The following is a 21,235-nucleotide window of genomic DNA, read 5'->3' on the forward strand; positions in this document are numbered from 1 at the left end:
TAAAATTATGAAAAATGGCCCTGTCCTTTTGGAATGTCTACCCTCCACCCGCACTCCAAGGAGGAGGAGTAACTTGTTCTTTGTGTAGTTGGCATTTGCCAGGAGATGGGACAAGGAAGGAATTGCTGAGATTCATCTTAGAAAACTTCTATTTATTCTTCATCTGTTCAATGCAGAGATGCTAAAGCCCAGTCCATTCTGCCTGAACTCTGCTTATGTCCCTTTCCATGACATTCTCCATTTACTAGAAAATTCTGGAGTCCTTGTATTTAGTAGGAAAATACTAATCTTCAGCATAGATTATGTCCTTATAGCCTTATTGTTTTGTAATCACTTCTCAGCTTAACATCATGGCAAATCGTTCCTCTGACCTAAGTCAGGAATGCCATAGACAGCTGAGCCTCTTTGCCTTCCCGGGGAGCTAAGCAAGCTCCTGGAGGGTTCCTGTGAGAGACCAAGCTGACCCAAGGAAGGAGATAAACACTAGACCTGGAGTCAGTGGAAGATGGGGACAAGATTTTACCTTTGCACACCAACAGACGGTTGTCTGGGTTCACCTCGGCTCGAGGAGCCATTCTGCCCCTGAACCCTCTTCCCCACGCATCAGGTCTCCCCCATACCCAACAATCTCACAATAAGAAGAAACAGTACAAGAAAACTGCTCTCTTTCCTTTTGTGAAGAGACTACGGCTCCATCCACCAGCTTACTTTCTCATCTCTTGGAAATGCAAAAAATACTGCAAAAGCCACAAGTGCAATCTTCTCTACTCAAAGTCATAAGAGTCATCCTTGCATTTATTTGGAGCTGTAAGAAGTGAGGAAAGCTTTTAAAGCTGTAAAAATCCTCTGTTTCAGGTGAAAAGTGATGGGTGAGGAGTCTCTGTGGCATAGCTCGGGTATCAAAGCTTTAGCAAACTTCAAATACTAAGAGTTTGACAGATATGGCCAGACACTCATCGGTGCTGCTTTTTCCTCTAAGTGCATTGACTTCACTTCCTTTCCTCTTTTTGTTTACACCTTTAATTTTGTGAAGAATCATCGCTTTAATGAAATGCTACAAAGACTTTTCAATTACAGTGCTCAAACTAGGAAAGTTCTGTGTTCGCTCCCGATAGTTGAGTCCATATGACTTCTGGCTTTAAGGCTGTATCAAAGACTTTCCACGTGGCTTCGCCTGAGCTATTTGGACAATGAGAGAAATAGAAAAAAACACTTGGTGAGGTTGGCTCTGTGGTCCCTTGTAAGCTTTCATTACCAGGAATTTAAACTGCACACTAACCTCAGTGTAATAAGACAAAATCACCTTCAAGCAAAGCACTTGCTGAGCACCAAAACCAAGGGATCCTAGTGGTTCCTGTAAGAACACACTTTACACTGTGCTGGTTCCCATGATGATGAAGGTATGAGATGTGATGAAAGCTTTTTTCCCCCACCTCTTAGAGGTTTATAAAGGCTTGCTCCCATGTGGATCCTGTCATGTTTAATCAGATATGAGGGCACTCTCCAGCCTTTGCCTTAGTAGAAGTACTTATAGGATTTCTCACTTCTTCCTATGGCCAATTTAAGGAAATAAACAGAAAAATGTTATCTCTAAAGCCTGCATTCCTATTTGAAATCTGATTGAAACAGGCTGAGAAATTGCTAGGGAGCGATTTGCTCCCGTGCAGCTTGACTCCGTAAAACTGATATCCAGGAAAAAACCGCAATGAATTGATATTGTGTTGTAAGAATGCACTAGCTGTTCCGATTAAGATACCCGTCTTGTAATGCTAAGCATGGTGTAAGTCAGCTTCCGCAGCCTCTGCTTAATCCCACTTCACGTTAGCCTTTTTGCCCCTAAGTCTTTCTCAGCCTGAAATCTTCCCTGCCTATTTCCCTACTTGTTAAACGGTTACACAGAATGCAACGTATCTGAACCTGAATGGTTCTCCAGAAACCCTGGTAATTTCTCTATGTTCGTTCCCCCTTCCCAGCTGATTCATTCAGACAAGTGAAATACCTGCTACATGTAGGCAACAAAACCATGGGCAAGAAGGAATGTGAAAGGAACGAGGCCAACAGCCTGGCAAGACAAGCTCCTTCCAGCTGCTTTTGCAGTTTTACTTCTCAAAGCCATTTACCTGAAACGCTGAAGTGAAATCAGCTTCTTAGTGTTCAGGGGTCTTCAGAGTTTCTGTCTTGTACTATTCAGATGGCTGCAGCTGTGAAATATAAGGTGTGCCTCAAGCTGGTTTAGGAAACTTGTGTGTCACCTGCGCCTGATTTTATCATTACAAATTCACTGCTCAAACCTTCTGCAACATGTGTGATTGAGGGTGTTGTCAAAGGTCTTATTGCAGGAACAACCCTTTGAAAACTAAGTTTTCAGGCTGTCATCCTATGCTGGCAAGGAATGCCAAATGTCCCCTGAGACCTGAACGACTTTTGGCAGGTGTGCCTGCAGCCAACAGAGGAGCACAGGCACTTCCAGGGGAGCCCCCTCTGGCCTGCACTGGGACGTGGGCCAGGAAAGCCAGTGCAGGGCAGGACACAGTCCCTGGCCTCAGCCTGCGCCTGGGATACTCGGCTGTGGCTCGTTCTTTCTGCAGAAAGCTATTCATCAGGCCTCTCGCGTTTAAAGAAAGCGTGCATTTGCCTGGCTGGAAGCACCTGTGTAAGAGTTTGCCATTTTCATCACCGTTCCATCTTTATGAGTGGGGAAAAAAAAAAAGAAAAAGATGTTTCTTATATTGATCCCTCATGCAGGCTGCAAGAAATATGTTTGTGTCTCAGGGAAGGTGTTCTGTGCTGGGCACCCATTTGCGGTAACGGCCCTCTCCCCGGCACCAGGTTGGTCAGCTACAAAACAAAATGTTAAATGCTAAAACATATCTAGAAAACATTCTAGATTTTTGAGATACTGCCTTTTGTTTATTCCTCACTCTGGCATAATTTAGATGTATCTGAGCCCATGCTTTTTACTGACTGAAATGTTTCCTTTTTGAATGATCGATTTCCATACATCTGTATATTATTTGTGAGCATTGCAAAAACTTTCCGTTCACAGGTTATAAATTTTGGAGGGTTAGGGTTTGTTTAGGGTTTTTTTCTGTTTCTGGTAGTAGGAGGGTTAGGGAGGGTAGGTGGAGGCTTCATGGTTTTCTTCAGCAGAGGCTGAAGTTATCAGCTAATGCACCGTGACTTTACTCCAAATCAAACCAATGAAATACATTTTATGATATAAATATACCTGACAAAAACCCAAAGCCACTAAAATCAGCCGTAAATTACATGAAAAGTTTCAGCTACCCCCTTCCTATCCTACAGGCTTGTTATCTCAGATTTTCACAGCTGCTTTCATAGGTTGCCGTCACGGTGAAAAATGGCTGTACGCCTGAGATTACCAGGGGAGTGTGGATTTACAGAGGTCCACTGAACTTCTGAAATGTATGAGTCATCCATGTTTATTAATTAGTACTGTGTGGGAGTGCTATTGGAGTCAGAGGAAAGCTAGTGGATGTCCCGATATCAACCTTACAGGTAAAGTAAGAATACCCTGTAGGGCTAAATTTTTTCTTCAGGCAGTCATATAATATAGCAGGGACAAACCTGGAGTTGGGTTTTCAAAGGTGTTCAACCTTGGTCTTCGTTGCATTCATACTAAACAGTGCTCTGAAATTAAATAGTGTTTTGGAGCTCGTTGCTTTTTGAGTGCAGTTAAGGCAGTGTTTAGCTTTTTAAAAATCCCACCCTTTTCCTCCCGAGGGTGTGAGCCTACTCTGTCTACAGAGTTTCACTGGGGATGTCGCTACCTGCCCTTTCGATCCTGGGGAAATACGACGATGCCACCATGAACTGGGAAGCTTCTGTTTCTTCTTGTTAGCGAGAACCGAGAGTGGACGCGTGAGGCTTCAAGGTGCCGAAATAAACACTCGCTGTACTGAGGGGGTTTTCAGCTTGCGCTTGGAGCACTGCGGCGGAGGGGACGAAGCGCTGAGCTGCGAGCGGGTGCGTGGGTTTTGGCTCTGCTCTGACATTAACAAGTAGGCACACAAGCAGCTGAAAAACCTCGGGAGATCAGGAAAGAAGTTACTGTCTCCAGCTGCTTTTCACCTCTCTGTGCTCTCCGACCTCCTGCCATCTTTTGAGATCTTCCAGCAAAACTGCTAATATAATAATTTCTTTGACTACTTCAGTCATGAAACCCCCACACAGTTCAAGTGCCAGTTTTGATTTGGGCTTTTTTTCTTTTTTTTTTTTTTTTTCTTTTAAACCTGCCTGAAAGGGCCTCATCCGATACGGAGCTCTGCAGGCAGATCTGAGGGGGGAGAGACCTCCAGCAGAGATGGCAGGCGGGGCAACAAGCAGGGACTTCCAGCAGCCCAGTGGGGCATTTCTGCCCCCTGGATAACTCCCGTTCTTTGGTCAAACCACACAACCACCCCCGGTTTTCGCATGCGTAAACTGGTGCAAAGAGGTTTGCCAATGTGGTTAGGCGTATGTGGGGCAGGTGCACGTAATAGTCGTCCTGATGTGTCAGGTGCGCAGTCTGTCCTGCAAATCCCCAGTTACCCAGACCAGTTTGTTTCTGTACTGGGGCAGAAGAGCTGCTGCCCATGCACTGGGCCAATCTTCCAAATAACAAATGAATATTTTTGGACACAATTTTCAACAGGTTGTTAGAAAAACTGGCTCTGCAGCCACTGTGAGCTTTCGGATGGAGTAAGGAAGGTACTTCTGTATAATTTCATATTCGGTAGTAGGAGACCATGACACATTCATTGCTGCTGGGCTTTCTTTCAATGGAGCCAGCAACCTGAGGCTGTTTCTCTGAGGTTGATCCAGATTTTCAACCAGAAAAGGCTTCTCTGTGCAAACACAAGGGCAAGAACTGGGTGCTGTTCAGTGGTTGAGTAACGCAGAGGGTTTTATGAGGACAGCACTCTGAGTAAGGGCAGGAGAGGTGGTATAGCCATATGGCAAACTAATAAGGCATTCTAAATGTGGTGTCTGTATTCAGATAATGGTATCCAAAATACTTACTTTGATTGAATAATTGCATTAAAATGAGTATTAAAACTATTGAGGTGTATTATGTGAATAATAGTACAAATCAGTTACGCTGCTGTAACAAGTCTAGACCTCGCACTAGAAAATTGCCGTCCCAGCATGGTCAAGCTTTAAGCAGCCCTTTGCCTTATACAATGGAAGTTAGCAGTTGGCTAGTCTAAAGCTTTGAGTCAGAAAGCTGTCTGTTAATAATTTAGACCCTTTTAGCACATGAGAAAGCAAACGCTAGGAGGTAAATTGATAGTTTACCAAGTCCACATTTATATTCAGGGAAAGTGAAGTTGCTTTCTTTCATTTTGTTCTTAAAACAGCTTCTCCTCTAAACAGAAGATCACTTGTCATCATTGTAGTTTCATTTCTGTTTTCTATTTAGACTGTGACCTAGAAGAATTACTGACCTCTGAATTTACTTTTCAGAGAAAAGTGAAAATTAATATTTTCTCATCACAATGCTGAGAAGGCAGTTAATATTTCACTGAAGCGTCTCAGTCCAAGGTTCTTGGAATATTATTTAAAAAATCAAGTTCATTTTTCATTCAGCGCAATCTGTCATCCATTAAGCCTGATTCAGCAAGATGAAACTATGAATGCATTATATACATCAAGACATTCACAGCTTTCAGCAGCTTATCCTGTGCTAGTCAATGCTTATATTTTGAACATTGTATATACGTGTATCTATCTATTTTTTCTTTTTTTGATGTTGGTTTTTTTTTGTTTTTGCAAGATCAGGGACTAATATGAGGAAGAAGAATGATACCTGGCAGCCTGGTATCATGCTGAACCTCAGTTAATGACACTGGAATCTATTTTCTTATCTATGAAATCTCAGGCACTGCAGTAAACCCCGTGCCACTGAGGTGTGTTTTGCTTCACGACTGGCAGAGTGTCTTGCTTTGCAACCCCTGCCATACACTACAAACCTCTGATTCCCCTTACCGAGATGTAGGGTCTTTGCTGAGATGCCAATAGACTACAGAGAGCTCTAACTAGCCAACTGGATGACTAATGTCAGGGTTTTCATTCTTGAGAAATGTTTTGGGCATGCCCAACTGAACTTTATCATCGAAAAATATTGAGGCCAAACCACTATGGCTTTATTTTTTATTTTATTTTCAGTTTGTCATGTTAATAACATAGGCACAGGGCATTTTGTAGGAATTAAGGACTAGCTCTCATTGGCAACATTTAGCTATGCATGGACAATCAGCTCCTTGCAGCTAATCGATCTTGCAAGACTCACTTGCAAGTTATTGCTTAAATATACTGACTTGTTAATATGTAGTAAAGGCCACTTGAAGAAGGATCTAATGCTCTCACCTCACTGCACTTTCCCTCTCACCAATTTTGCAAAGTTTCAAAGCAGCCTATGGAAGTTGGTGGTGCTTCAAAGTAAGTAATAGCCCTGTAAGCTTCTTAATCAACACTTGGCAGTCTCCTGGGTAGTGGTAGGCAAGTACACCAGGCGCTCTTTGATTAGCTTCTTGCTAAGGAAGTGAAACTTAAATCACTTCATCAGAAAAGAAATGCCACATTGTGTTATTTAGGATTCATATCAGAGTCACTCCAAGCTCTTCATTTTATGATTTAGTCTGGTGAATTATCTTTATGATTAAACTAGTATGCTCCATCAAAAATAATAACAGCTATTTTTTGTGCCAACCATTCCAAGTGATAGACCTCAAATTGATTATTTTATCATGGGCAGGCTTTTCAAATTCACCATTGGGCACCAAATTAAAATAGCCTGCATTTCAGAGACCTGGAGCACTTATGGTTTAAGTATGGAGTTCAGTGATACCTATGAATGGTAGGCAGATTTTTGGAAATCCTACTTGAAAGTATTTTATCCTAAGTACAAAATGCTCTTTTACAGTAGGAACAAATAGTAAAAATTGGGTTCGGTAATGTCTGCACTTACATTAATATTCTCTTTTATTTCAAACTCATGAATCAAATTGTTAGATATTGATAATCTTTCACAAATAGGGTACAATATTACCAACCAGTTAAGTAAAATTTCAGTTTTGTACCTTTTTTTTTTTTACAAGTCATTAGGGAAATATGCATACAATAGCAGATGAATACATCATTTACAGTGTAGATCATCTGACTGCTGTGACAATTGCAGTGGGTAGTCATATATATGAATTGATTTGTCAGAAATTAGTCTCTATTTCACAAAATTACTTGGAGTATGGCTAAACCCATAGAACAGGAGTATGGACATCGGAGGAAGCCACTTCTTCTGAGATGGATGCTGACACACTAGATTTGTTTTCGTGTTCAATTTTTGATTAGTTGATCTCCAGTATGGTTTTATTTTAAAGCAAAATAACCATTTATTTACTTCCTTGGAATGTTCCTCTTGGTACAGAGACAGTCTACAATGATACGGTATTACTAGAAAGATACAGTGCAAAAGCATCGAAAGGCAGAGCTCTGAAGAGGATTTATTTTAATTCATTAGTTGGAAAAAAAACATTAACTGGAAATATGTATTAGAGAGCTGAGGAATGTACTGAAGCACACTTAATGCAGAGCAAAGGTGGGTTTGTTTTATGTCATTTTTCAAGAAAGCAAAGCAGATAAACAGTGAAAACATGAAAATATATTATTAGGAGAAAAATATAGATGTAGAAAAGAAAAAAACAATCGAAAGATTTTTAGCCTGGTGAGTTGCTGAAGTTAAATACATGTATTTACTTATTACCATACAAGACACAGAAACATTCCGGATTTCATCACTTGCCCTGTTAAAATTAGCACAGATGTCTCAGCTCGGAATGGAATTAGTTCTGAGATGCTCTGACATGGTAGTTACAGTAGCCTTGCATGAAAGGTGGCGGATTGCACTTCTGTCACACATGAAGAGCAATCTCCCAGACCAAAAGACTGCATTGCTTCTGAGATCCAGAGTTTCAAAAGTCCACAGTACTTTACGTGGCAGGTTTTCCAGGTGTCGTGAGTGTCATGGTTTAGACGAAGAGCCCATGCAGTTCATGATGACTGCCAAGAGGATGTTGTGGAAGAGGGTCTAAAGGTCCCATTGAGGCTTCTGGCCTTAGACCCTTCATCACCCTGCTCAGATGGGCTGGGACAAGGGGGTTGCTTGAGCTTCATTCACATCACAGGACCATAGGATGATTCACGTTGGCAGAGGCCTCAGTCCTCTCTAGTCCAATCTCCTGCTCAAAGCAGGGTGAGAAGTGAGGCCAGACCAGGTTACAGCTGTTGAAGGCAACTCCAGTAAAGCAGTTCTCCATTATGTCAAAGATGTTTTTTCACAGGGAGCTGTGAAGACCTGTAAGATCTACCGATTGCATCACTTCACTTGTCTTTTAATTCACTCTTGCTGCTGCTAGACTTGCCATTACTTGATTTAGCTTCACTATTTAAAAATTGTGCTTCCACCATGCAAACTTCCATTGCCTTCTCTCTGACTGTATGTGATAGTAACTGGAGCCCTCAGTCAAAAGAATCTGCAGGATCAGACCCAGTATTAAAACCACATATTTTCTTGAAAGCCTTTGTTCTGTAGAGCTTGCTTGAGGAAAAAGATCTGAAAATTCCATTCTTCCGTGCACTCTCCAACTTTTATTCACATGAATGAACTTTTGCTGGCAGAATCCTTGCATTTAGGTAGATGCACAGGGGTAAAAAATGTAAGTATTCTTCTCATCTTAAATCTGTTATAATAAAAGAGGATGCGTGCAAAAAGGGTGCATGTGGCAGAGCTGTTGCCCTTGTTCTGAGCTGGCAAGCTTGAATCTTATCATCCTTTGGAAGAATCTACCCACAGCAGGCTGCAGGATGGCTGTCCAAGCTGAGACTGAGATCAAATTCAAATGTTAAAAGATTACAGATAGTCTATTAAAATAACAACCCTAAAGGAAATCAATGTAGAATTTTAACTTTCCTTTCAGATTTTTTATTTGCTTTTATCCTTGCCGGTTTTATCCTTGCACTCAGAATTGGTACTCCTGACAGTTATTTCTTCCAGCAAAACCTAATGTTATGTTCTGTGTTTCACAGCTCTAGTTCTTCAGACCTTGGCTAACCGCCTCACTTGGAGGATCTGCTGTCTTTCTGTAAAATCATGCTATGTTTCTGAATGAGCAGGCAGACTCCAGAAGTCTGCCGTACAGGCTGGAGGCCTTCGTTTGCATCTAATGTCTCAGCTCAAAAAGGCTTTTAGACACATTAATCACAATCTTAGTGTGAGTTTGGTATTTAACAGCCTTGCTAAATTGGGGAGAGGTCTTTTGGCTTCAGTAGGGTTGAGATATCACCCCGAGAAACAACCTGTATGTAGGATACTGTAAATCATTTTGGACCTTCTGCCAGTCCCCCCTCATCTTGCGAAGCTGGTGCTTACAACCGCTTCACTGGAGCTGACTGACCGCAGAGAGGCAGTCCAGCTGGACTGCAAATCATACCGCTACAGCAGGGGAAAAGGGGCTTTCTGCTTTAAAAATCAGGAGCCGAACTGCCCATTTTCTGATCCAAGGATGCCATCATCAGCTTAAGGTGAGAAAAGGGAGTTTGAAAACACCAGGGCTGGCGGGCAAAAGAAAGGATTTTCTGTTGATCTGCGTAATGTGGGATAAGTTGACCTTGAAGCTTTGAGAACAAACAAATAAAATAAAAATGGATAAACTCAGTCACTGAATTAGCAAAACAGTTGCACCGTTCTGGCAATATTGTAGGTTACATCAATAAAGTACTTTCACCTCTACCTCACAGAAATAAGATAGTAATCCATTGCATTATTACAATTTTAAAGCTATAAAGAAAGAGTGAAACCAATGTTATACCTACATAGCTCGGTAAAAAAGTCCACAAAGGCCATTTTCTGTAATGAGATATTATACATCATCCAGGCACGGTGGGCAAAAAACGTAATGAATGTGGCTAAATAAAGCCAACCTTCTTTACAAGGTGCCTATGGTGATATTGAAAATATGACTTTGGTGCCTGTTGTGCAATTTAGATGCACTGATCCTCTAAAGTAACACAAAAAATCCTGCCTACCCTCTTAGCATCTATCAATGTGATAAACCACACACACAGATCCCCAGGAGCATGCAGACAAGATCTGAAGTACATCTGAAGATGTAGCACGCCAAGTGAAGCTATATTATCTGGAGGTGAGACAGAGCTAACTCAATGTGATGACCTTTATGGCATCATTGATTCGTGCCATACTGGATCACAGCACAAGCTTGCCTGTGCCAGATATCCTTTGGTCGGCTATTCTCCAAACACACGTTTTCTGGCAAAAATGTTTATTTAGGTGCCTGCAGTTCTCCTACCAAATCTATTTAGAGATGGTCTTCTTGGGCAGAGACTATAGGACCACTTTCATTCATTCATTGCTTTTTATTCTACAGATTAGGGTTTTGCCACGTCTAATTCACGGATGCCCAAAACATCTATTAGGTTTGGCTCTTCAAGACTCCAGGTCTGGAGTTGTAAATTGTTAGGTTGCTATCCATTATGATGCAAGGACTGCAAAAAGTCCTCTGAAAGGAACACCTTCCTTTAATTAAAGGTGCTTCTCTAAATGCCATACATAGTCAAATCCCCAACTGCTGTTCAGAAGTAAGTGTGACCAGATTACATTATTCATTGCAGTATGCCCATTAGAAAGTGATGTGATGGTAATCAGGTGGTAATGTGGTACATTAGACTCATAGACAAGAGGCTCACATGGTAATTGCAATCTAGCATGATGTTACGGTTGGTGATAGCCTTGTTTAGAAAATCCCCAGGGAAAGTGTTGTTTTCACAAAGTGTACTGAGATTCTGCTGTGAAATAATTAGAAAAGCATGACTGACTTTTCATTTCATTTCATATCCTCTCTTATTTAATATAGTTTTCTGAAGAAACTACAGTGGCATTACCTAATATGTCTTTCTTGCTGAAATTAGCCAACTGGATCCTTGTTTTGAAAATATCTTTTTTTTTCCCCCCTCGGGAAAGTTATTTTTATGGAATTCATTACTTTATTGACAGTGTGTTTCTTTCCAGTCATGACAGAGTTTCTCATAGCATACAATCAGTGTCAGGTTTTGAATTCAATTACCATATTCTATGCTGAATACCTTTAAAACCTCTCTGATTTATTCTGTCCAAATGTAGAATAAGGTTGAGATTTACTGTGTTCAGCACCTCCATCAATCACAAAGAATAACCTCACTAGCAAATATTTGTCCCATAAGGTGTTTGCATTACCCTAAATATTCCAAGTCACACTTCAGGACTTCCCCACCCATTACTTATTTTTAGTCACATAACTTAAAACTTAAATGGACCAGGTGGGAATTAACATGTAAAATTATTGGCTTTTGAAAAAACCTGACCAGTGAAAGTCATTCGTTGCCAGCAAATCAAGGCACTGAAACTGCATCCTGAAAATGCTGCGTTTACAAATATATTTAATTCCAGTTAATCGTGTCCTTATTCATTTTTCAAATGCCAACATTAATGATCCATAGTCTAACCTTAATGTAATGCTTTTTGTTTGATTTGATTTATCGCTTTAGCTCCAGAAGTGTTCCAGGCCTTTATGGATGGAGGTCCAGGATACTCGTACCCAGTAGACTGGTGGTCACTAGGAATTACAGCATATGAATTACTGAGGGGCTGGGTAAGAATGATGGGTTTTGTTGTTATTTAACACACTGATTGACAGAAGTCCCAAAGTTTGCAGTGCCCCTGAGTGCACCCTTCCCGATAAAATTTGAGTGGACAGGCTGCGGTTCAGGTCAGGAGTGCCGCCCTGAGTCCTGCCCATCTGGAAACATTCTTGGGAAGGTTTCACCCCACTCTCAATTATGTCAGTCATCAAAGCTTGCCTAAGTTTGGCTAAGGAAAGGCCTAATGTTTTAATGGCTTTTCCACAATGCTGAATTGGAAACAATGGTATTTTTTTCCAAATAGAAGTTGAGTTACTTCAGGCTTTATTATATCTTTGATTTTCTTGGCTAATACCTTAAAAGAGCTAATGTAATAGCCTAAGATGCTTGGCCCAGCTACAGAAAATGCTTATCTGCCAGTACACTTGTTACTTATCTAATCAATTACATGAATAAGCTTAACGAAAATCTTCCTGAGCACGGTCAAATATCACAGAACATAATGGAAAATTCTTTTCCATTTTGTTTCGAAGGATTGAAGTTGGTTGCTTAAATATTTACTATTCCCTATGGAAAACAGTAATTTAGGTACTATTTCAGGATAATGACGTAGGTAAAGTAGCTGGGTTCTTAAAATAATTTTAATTCCCATTTATTTTATTGCATTGCGGTATGCTGTTTTTAAGGAAGGAATATTTGTTATCATATGACACTAAAACAGTACCTCTACCCTGTCCTGCTAGGCACTCTGTAATGTGAGACAATCCATCCCACAAAAATGTCACAGTTTCTGTAGGACAGACAAAGGAAACTAGAAATAAAGAACAATTATTATTCCCATTTTTACATGGAAAACGACATTTCAGAGTGTCTGCACATTGCTACTTCAACCCAGAAGCTAAACTTTGCGAAGGTACAAAACTTGGCCAATCTATTTTGTATTTCCATAGAAATGGCAGAAGCCATGCTCCTGACACAAAGATCTCCCCCGTGCCAAATCTCAGTCCCTCCTCTCAAAGCACAGGAGTATTAAAAAACTTAAAAAAACTCCAAAAAATGTATTCACAATTTTTCTCTAACATCACTCTCAAAAATTACTGAGGTTTTAAGCTGACGTTCTTCCCAGGATGGAAAATTTTAACCTGAAGAGTTAAGGTCTGAGAGTGATAACACGATACATTTTCAATGCTAGCCACAGATGGTAGTACTAGCTGCGCATATAATAAATTAAAAGAACATCCCGCTGGTTTTATATCAACCCTTTTACCAATAAGCATCCCGAAGAAAGCAGCATAATGAATGATTGTGTAAGGAAAGCTGAACTCCCAAGACTATTCACAAAAGATACCTAGTCACTTCAATAAATGAAAAATTATATAGAATGGTATCCATTTGCCAAGATCTGTACAGTCTTTTCTGAATAAGTCTATCTGGCTACAAACAAAGCAAAGCTGAGACTGAATCTTTTTTTTTTTAAATAAAACATTGCCATCTGTCCATGCTTCAGTCAAGCAAGCCAGCTGCTTGGTTTCTCCTGAAGAGCAGCTCTTGCCCACCAGCAAGCCAGAGGGTGGCTTGACAGCCTACCCCTTTGTACCGACTACAAAAAGGTGTATTTTTTCCCTACATTGTATTTATAATTTTTTCTAGTCTAGACAAGGCCTAAACTGACAGGAGTGATGACAAGAGAAGTAGTGGTGGGTTGAGGAAATGTGCTTAACCCAAGGCATGTTGCTGTCTGCGACCACTGCAAGCTCTGAAGCTCCATCTGCTGCAGCAACCCCACGCAGATGGCTGCAAAGAGGCAGCTTGCACGTACAAGGCTGCAAGCTAAACCTGCGGGGGGGCATCCCCCTCCCGCTCCATGCTCCCACAACATTTTGTTCAGCAGCGAGAAGAGAGCCCCACTGCCACAGAGCAAAGGGGTGGGCACTGGGCACAGCCCTGGGGAAAGAGGAAGATGTTGTGCTGGGCAGAGCCACCTGGAGATGTGGCTTTCTCCAGTCGGAGCATGGCGCATGCTAGTGCATGGGGAAGGAGGCAAGGAGGGAAGGATGGAAGAAGCATTAAAAAGGAGGGGTTATTTCGATCTGTCTGGGGTATTTTTTGTGTTATCCCCAGTAGGGCTGGCATTTCTCAATATGTTGCAGGCATGTTTCTCTCCTTAGCCAGTTGCCAACAAAAGACCTAACAACCAAAACCCCAAGTTTATAAAGCTTTGCGTCAAATGTTGGTCTTTTCCCCAAGTTCAGGAAACTAAACTGCATGATGCAAACCATGACACAAGTTAGTCTGTTCCTAAGCCATAAGCAACTGCTAAAATATTATACTTACTCTATATACCACACCCTCAACAGAAACCAAGTGAAGGAAAGAGTGGGATTCTTGGACTCTGGCTTTCACTGCGATGTGAATGGTTTGCAATGAACGTTGGTTAAACATCATGAAAAAAAACAAAACTTTTTTTTTTCTTTTTCATAAAATAAAACAGATGGGGTCTGACCCTCAAGTGGCCTGAATAGCTGAAAAATATGGGAGATATAGGTGTGAAGGACCTCAAAAGACCAAGCTCATAATGGCCGCTTCTTTGAGTATTTATAGTTTTAATTAACTAAGAACAATATTAAAAATCTCTGCAAATCTCAAAAAATCAAGTAAGATTGCAGAATGCTAATAATCTTTAAAATAAGGTAAGTTTTTTAGGGATTTTTCCAGCAAGGAAAAAGGCATGTGCAGAAACATCCTTAACAGAAAAACTTTTTTATTTTTATTCTCACTTTTTCCTTCTTTCAAAGATACATTATTCTTTAAAGTTGCTATTTTTAGAGCTAAGCCACCATTTCCAACAATTGGTGTAAATTCTGGCTCAATGATCATATTTGTCACATCGTTATATGAAGTCTAAAATCAGCAGTAGGTTACTTCTTGACAACAGAGAGATTGTTAACCTTTCATTTTTAATAGCTGTTTTATGGCAGCATTACCACAGGTAGGGAAAAGCATACGACACGTTATTTCAAATGACACTCTTGAACCTGATTCTAGAAAATTATGTATTCAGAGCACACGTTTAGGTCCTGTTGAATTCATATGGACATGATATAGCTAAATGACAACAGACTAACTGAATGTGAATCAAAGCAAAAAGATTTAAGCAACCCTTGGATTTATTTTTAGAATGTCCCAGTGCCTTGGAATGGATTTAGTTTCAAACACATCTTCTAAGTTAAACATGTGCACGAATGTTCTCAAAATAAGAATATTTTCTGGGCCTTTATGAAGAGGGGCTCTAATTCACTATCAGATTAGATAACTAACACCTTGAAATATTCTTAAATCACAATCTTGTACAGGTACATATTAGCAAAGATCAAGGGATGATTCAGTTCTTTGTGAAGGTAATGACTGCCCTTTGCTGTTGAGGATATTGTATTAGAAGGTAATTCTACGTTGTGTATGAATTATGATGCATCAATCTCCATATTGCTGCTATGATGGCATTTGGCTGCAAATACCATATCACATACCACATATTTGTCACCTGCTGGGTACAACTTAATTCACGAGCAATCCACACTCTATCCTTGTTTGAAAAAATACGAGTATCGTTCTAAAAATTTGCTTCACAAATACAAGGCTTTAAAAATATGTGCACGATAATTAATAAGAACATAAATTTATATGTAGTACTTTCATTTCCAAATGCTACATTTAATTAAAGATAAATCACAGTAATCTTCATGAACAAAGCACTGCGAAGCCTGGGACTTCTCTTGACCTATAGAAGAATTTAGGCACTGCAAACACAGGACAGTAGGTTCGTGTAATCCCTAGGTTCATGTAATGACATAATTTTAGATTTCCAAAAGGGGAAAGGAGAAAGATTGGGCTTTGGAGTCTACTTTTTTATTGTCGTTCTTACAGAGATTTTAATTTCTCTATCTACTGCTCAGTAAAACCAGGATGACAGCTCCCTTCAGCCACCAGTTTTCCATTTTGTCAGTTTAGAGCACAAGAACATTCTAGTAGTACAAGTAAAAAATAGTAAATAATCCACATCTCACATAGAATGCCCCAGGAAGAAACTTATTCAGCCATCTCATTTGAACTGATGCTTCTTTTCATGAGAGAAAAATTTGCAGAGGAAATGCATCTATGAGTAATTGCATTCATTACGACCAAAGAAAAGCATGCACGCAAAGAAGGATTAGACTCAAAATTGCTTGAAATTGTTATAAGATATTTTGGTGGTTTTGATATTTCCAGCATAAACAATAATGAGCTCAGGGAAACGTGAAATGTCTGCGCTCTTTTATCCATTCTTGCTGACTTGATATTGATTTAACTTTATCCCAGAGGCCCTATGAAATTCATTCAGCCACCCCCATTGATGAGATACTCAACATGTTCAAGATAGAAAGAGTTCACTACTCATCTGCATGGTGCAAGGGCATGATAACGCTACTGAAAAAGGTAAGAAAGCACAAACACTTTCTGTCCTCTCTTCTCTTCCAGAAGGGCCTCCAGCAATGCAAGGACACACATTAGGTAGTCACAATTTCAAGGATAAGAAAGCAGTGCTTTTCCCTAGACTTTTCTGAATGTGAGTGGTGGTGTATTTTCTCTTGAAATGCTGGATTATTCTCAGGGTTAGACTCCAGCTTTTCATGGCATGAAAGAAATAGGAATCTAATATTTTTCTTTCTTTTAAAACTGACTCACTAGTGATAGCAAAACTTTGGGGATCAGTGATTCCCACTCTGTGCCCTGGACCCATTCCCTGCAGCCCTAGTAGTGCATGTGGGAGAGGGGAGGAAGCACCACCCTGCCCTCTGAATTTCTGCCACAGTTTCCAGCCAAGGAGTTTAGAAATGAAAAGGGCTGTATCTCTCCCCATCCCATGTTGCCATAGTTGCAACAACAAAAGTTGAGCCACTTTGCTGTAAATGCCACTAAGCTACAAGAGAGGGTGCTTTCTGAATGCATCACGACCCAGGAACTCACTTTCTTCCTCAAATCCCAGCTCTTTCTTTGGTTTAATTTTCTGGCCATGCTGCAAGGATCGTCTGTCTCTTTTAGGTGTTTCAGGCCGTCGGTACTGATATTTGAGCAGGAAATGTTTGTGAATGTGTGAATAGAGCAACAGAAGATCAATTTTCTTTGCAGCAATGAGCAATCTATTTTTGATAGATGGAGCAATGAGGTGGTTAATTTTAATTGCTGCCAGGATGCTCGGTGTAACTATATCTTCCAATAAATTAAAGATGAAATACAAATTGTTAGGTGGCACTGAACTGTGATGTTTCATGTCACTTGGACTCTTGTGTATTTGTAAACAGACTTTTTTTACTAATACGTTTATACACTTCATGCCTGCAACAGCCATCTGGTGGCAATTAAATTATATTCATATCCTAGGAGTTATCACTTTTATTTTTTTTTCAGATTGGGACTTTTAGGAACTGTTAGAAGATTCCCTAGCCATTTTCTTACTCAAAATGATACAATTAATGCGTATGATACATTTACTCTTATATGGCATCCAGCTCGTTAGAAAATGCCTTGTGCTTGATCGCAGCTCCTCACTAAGGACCCAGAATGCCGTCTTTCAAGCCTTGCAGACATCCAAAGCTCTCCATACCTAGCTGATGTCAACTGGGATGCTGTTCTGGAGAAAGCTGTGACCCCAGGCTTTGTTCCTAATGTAAGTCGATATTCCAGGTGAACCGTGTTTGCAAATTCCGACTCTAATTATCACTACTGTTTTACTTGTTTATGCTTGTGTTTATTGCTCTTCAGTGATCTACTTCTCACACAAGCTTTGCTTTGGATTCTGTTTTCATTGACTCAGTCACAGCTAAGGGAAAATTTGGCCCATTTCATTAGATCACAACAAAATCTAATTAACCTTGGTTCACTTTTTGTTCCTTTTCAAACAAAAACATTTTCCAGACTTTGCATTTCCACTGATAGAGCAAATGATTGTCAGAGTTAACTTTGAGCCAAAGAATACGAAGAAGACCGTTGCTGCTCTGAAAGTTAGGCATTTGAATAACATTTGCAAGACTTTTTAACATCCCAGTGTGCTGTTCATTTTTCACTTAAATAATACTTTTTCAAAAGACTGACCTATTTCCTTTGTGGCAGTTTCCCACACTAAAACATTCTGATTCTGTGAGGGAATCTGTTAGTTTCTTTTTTTCTGTGGTTCCATTTTTTGCATATTTTCAACATATTTCCATTTTCATCATTTGTAAGTTAAATGGCTTTGAGGGCCATGAATAAAAAGCAATGACTGTGGCATTAACATGCTTCTCCACTTTGTTGCTTGTCCACTTTGTGGACTTGGCAGTGTTAGTTTTACAGTTGGACTCAGTGGTCTTAAAGGTCCTTTCCAGCCTAAATGGTTCTATGTTCAGTCATATTGCACCATAATTCTTCTCCAAACAACAATTTTTTAGCATACTAGGGATTGTTTTTATATATTTCTATGCAACTGTGAATAAAGATGAGGAAGGGGGAGTAGCTAGACCCTATCCTCACCCAGAAGCACATTAGGGTCCTTGCTAAATCTGATGGGGACAGGATCCAGCCCTCCAAAAGCTGAGGGTGAGACATCGTTGCCTAATGGGGCAAAATCAGCCAGGTGGAGTGCCAAGACAGTGCTGGCAGTTTGCTGTGCTTCTTGGCACCTGAGCAGAGCCGTTCCTGGAAGCAACATCCCGCAGGAGAAGAAAGCCATGGGTGGGCAAGAAGGGCCTTCCTCAGAGAGCTTGGGGAAAGACCAGGTCACTACCCTAACCAAAGCACGGCAGAACAAAGCTCCTCCCTGTCCTGCCGGATCATGAACTCCATTCTCCATGGTGGCTTGGTTCTACAAGATGATTTGAGGTCAACATACACTGTCATCTGGGGAGAGTTTTATAACTTTTTGACAGCTTGTAGTTACTGTCAGGATCTTGTCTGCCTTCTGCAGGCAAGAGAGAGCATGGGAAGCCTGTGATAGGAAGGACCCATCATTTAATTTCTCCTTGTGTAGTTTGATTCCATCAAAATCATTCTTACTTAACTAGTACATTTGTTTCTTTATGGTTTAGCTGTTTTCATTATATTCAGCTTGTAGTCATAAATTGTTAGTAGCTTTTTTTGTATTGTTAAATATTTGATAAAGGAAGCAAGAAATTATTTAAATATAATTTGCTTTCATTTTTAAAGCTTCAGAATTTAAATTATCTATTTTTAAAGTGCTCAAATCTTAAAACTGTACATGCTCAGGGAAGGAACTGATATTGATCAAACGTAAAGAAATTTATAAGTAAATATAAATAAGATACAACCCTCTATTAATAAAAACCAAATAAATTTTACTAAAGCTGACTGTATAGTATGCAGGAAAAGGCATCAGAGAGCTTAATACCATACTTTGATCATACAGACTTTGCTAGGAATTAAAATGATAGAGTGGTGTCTAAATCAAAAGTTTTATTGTAGGACACCACAAGTTATACAAGTGTTTCTGATGTGGTTTTACTGCTTAGCGTCTTTGATTACTACATAGTATCTGCCATTTATGTATAACTTGTCTTAGTACTTCCACCTTGATGGTGACAATGATGTGACTGAAGTCCCAGAGGAAAATAGGCTGCTTTTAAGATCTTCCACCACACAATTCAAATTGTCTGCAATTTTTTTTTTTTTTTAATGCTTTGAGAGAATGAGAAGAAAGGAACTCATGTTATTCTGATTACAGGAGTAGTACAACACTGATCCAGTAATCAGGATGCCAATTAGTAATCTTTTAAAAATGTATTGTGTTCAGCTGAACTGTAGATCTTCTGGCCGTACCTTAGCTCTTATCCTCAAGCAAGAGGAACATCCCAAATGTTGTCATGAGATGGCTTTACTGCACTAATGAATAGAATGGAAAAAAAACCCTCAAGGCATAAACTATGTTCCTCTAAACTTTTATGCTAAAAAGATCTGAAAGAATCAAGAACCTGAAAAGAATTAAGGAAGAATCTGAAAAAAAAATCAAGGAAGGAAACAACCATATAGAAAAGGTATTTCCAATCCAGTTCTGCTTAAAAAGAACTTCCTGATACAACAGAGACTCTTAAGATTTGGTTCAAGCATGACAAATTAACATAAAAATGGAGAATCCAGAATGTTTTAGTAATGTAAGTAATGGATAAGAGAAAGCATAAGAGACCCAGTTTTTCATATAAATGCAGTTAACTGGAAAAGGCCTGCTCTTTCCTTCATTATCATGGACAGGAGCCGGGTAACTGAATCCCCCTGCTACTCTTCAGAAAAATCATCTCCCATCCCGCCTGCACTATGACAGTTGCCATTTATGTTCTACAGAACTAACCGATACTCTGATGAAGATCCTGGGCTGGATTCCTCTCTCTCAATGGGGCAACATAATTGTAGTCACTCTAGGAGTACCTCTGTATATAAGTAGGAAGATGATCTAACTCTTTATGATTTTTATCTTACCTCCCTTACTTCAACTTCAAGCATCACTACAGGCCTAAAAAGACAGTTTTCATTTTACCGATGCGGTTGGGAAGCTGGATCATTATTCATGCTATTAACACTTGCCAGACAAACTAAAAAACACAATGGTGCTTCAAAGAGTAACACTGAATCCTTTTGTACCAGAAAGGAAGACTGAACTGTGATCCTACATTCGAACTTGAAGAAATGATTTTGGAGTCCAAGCCTCTCCACAAAAAGAAAAAGCGACTTGCCAAAAACAAATCCAAAGATGGAGCTAAGGAAACCTGCCCACTGGTAAGCTGGGGACTGGGGCTGCAGTCAGTGGCATTTCATTTACATTCTGTAATGGATAAACTCAGTTAAGTTCAGTTTCATCATCTCTGAAAATAGACTTGACCTCTATGTTGTTTTACAGATAACATAAAGCATCTCCAAAGCAAGATGAAAAGCAACTATTTATTTCAGTCAAAGAGTAACAGCATGTTTAAGTTTTAATCGTTTTTAAGATTCTCACAGATGCTCATTTAAAGTATGAAAAAGTGTTGCCAGTTGGCAAATACGCTTCCCACACATGGACAGATAGTCATAAGGAGTATTTATCTGCTGGTAGTACCAAAAATGAAAAATATGCAGTGAAAAGCTCATTATTTATGAATGTTTTTAAACTGTCTCTTTCAGTCTTGACTAATTTGTCCCACACAGAAAGACCCATTGTATAAACAGTCTAAACGTCTGAGAAGATTAAGAAATAATCATTTTCCAGACTTGAATTTTCATTTCAGTGAGGTTTTATAACTCTGTTCCTACACCTAATGATTTTGAGTGCTCATGAAAACTATTCTTCTCAGAGCTATCAGACATACAAATCCTCAGGAATTCTTTGTGGGGAACTTCTTCCAAAAGAAAGAAGGATTGATTGTGCTATCACTGCCCACTTTTGAAGAGTCTTCAAAATGCCTTTTGATAGTGTTCATTCATAAGCTGTTTGTTCAGTGTCGTTTCTGTTGTTGTGATTTTTGTCTATGATTTTCTGTCTTTTTTA

At 39.8% G+C, this 21,235-nt stretch overlaps 1 protein-coding gene across 1 annotated transcript in view; it reads left to right on the forward strand.

The window, feature by feature from the left end:
• Positions 1–21,235, forward strand: part of STK32B (serine/threonine kinase 32B) — a 171,638-nt gene that overhangs the window by 128,833 nt on the left and 21,570 nt on the right. The window contains exons 7-10 of the mRNA XM_054203020.1: positions 11,599–11,702; positions 16,048–16,164; positions 17,270–17,395; positions 20,356–20,487. Coding sequence (XP_054058995.1) covers positions 11,599–11,702; positions 16,048–16,164; positions 17,270–17,395; positions 20,356–20,487 — 479 coding nt within the window. The remainder of the gene's footprint in view (positions 1–11,598; positions 11,703–16,047; positions 16,165–17,269; positions 17,396–20,355; positions 20,488–21,235) is intronic.

The sequence above is a fragment of the Rissa tridactyla genome, chromosome 5 (genome assembly GCF_028500815.1).
Source record: "Rissa tridactyla isolate bRisTri1 chromosome 5, bRisTri1.patW.cur.20221130, whole genome shotgun sequence".
NCBI lineage: Eukaryota > Metazoa > Chordata > Aves > Charadriiformes > Laridae > Rissa > Rissa tridactyla.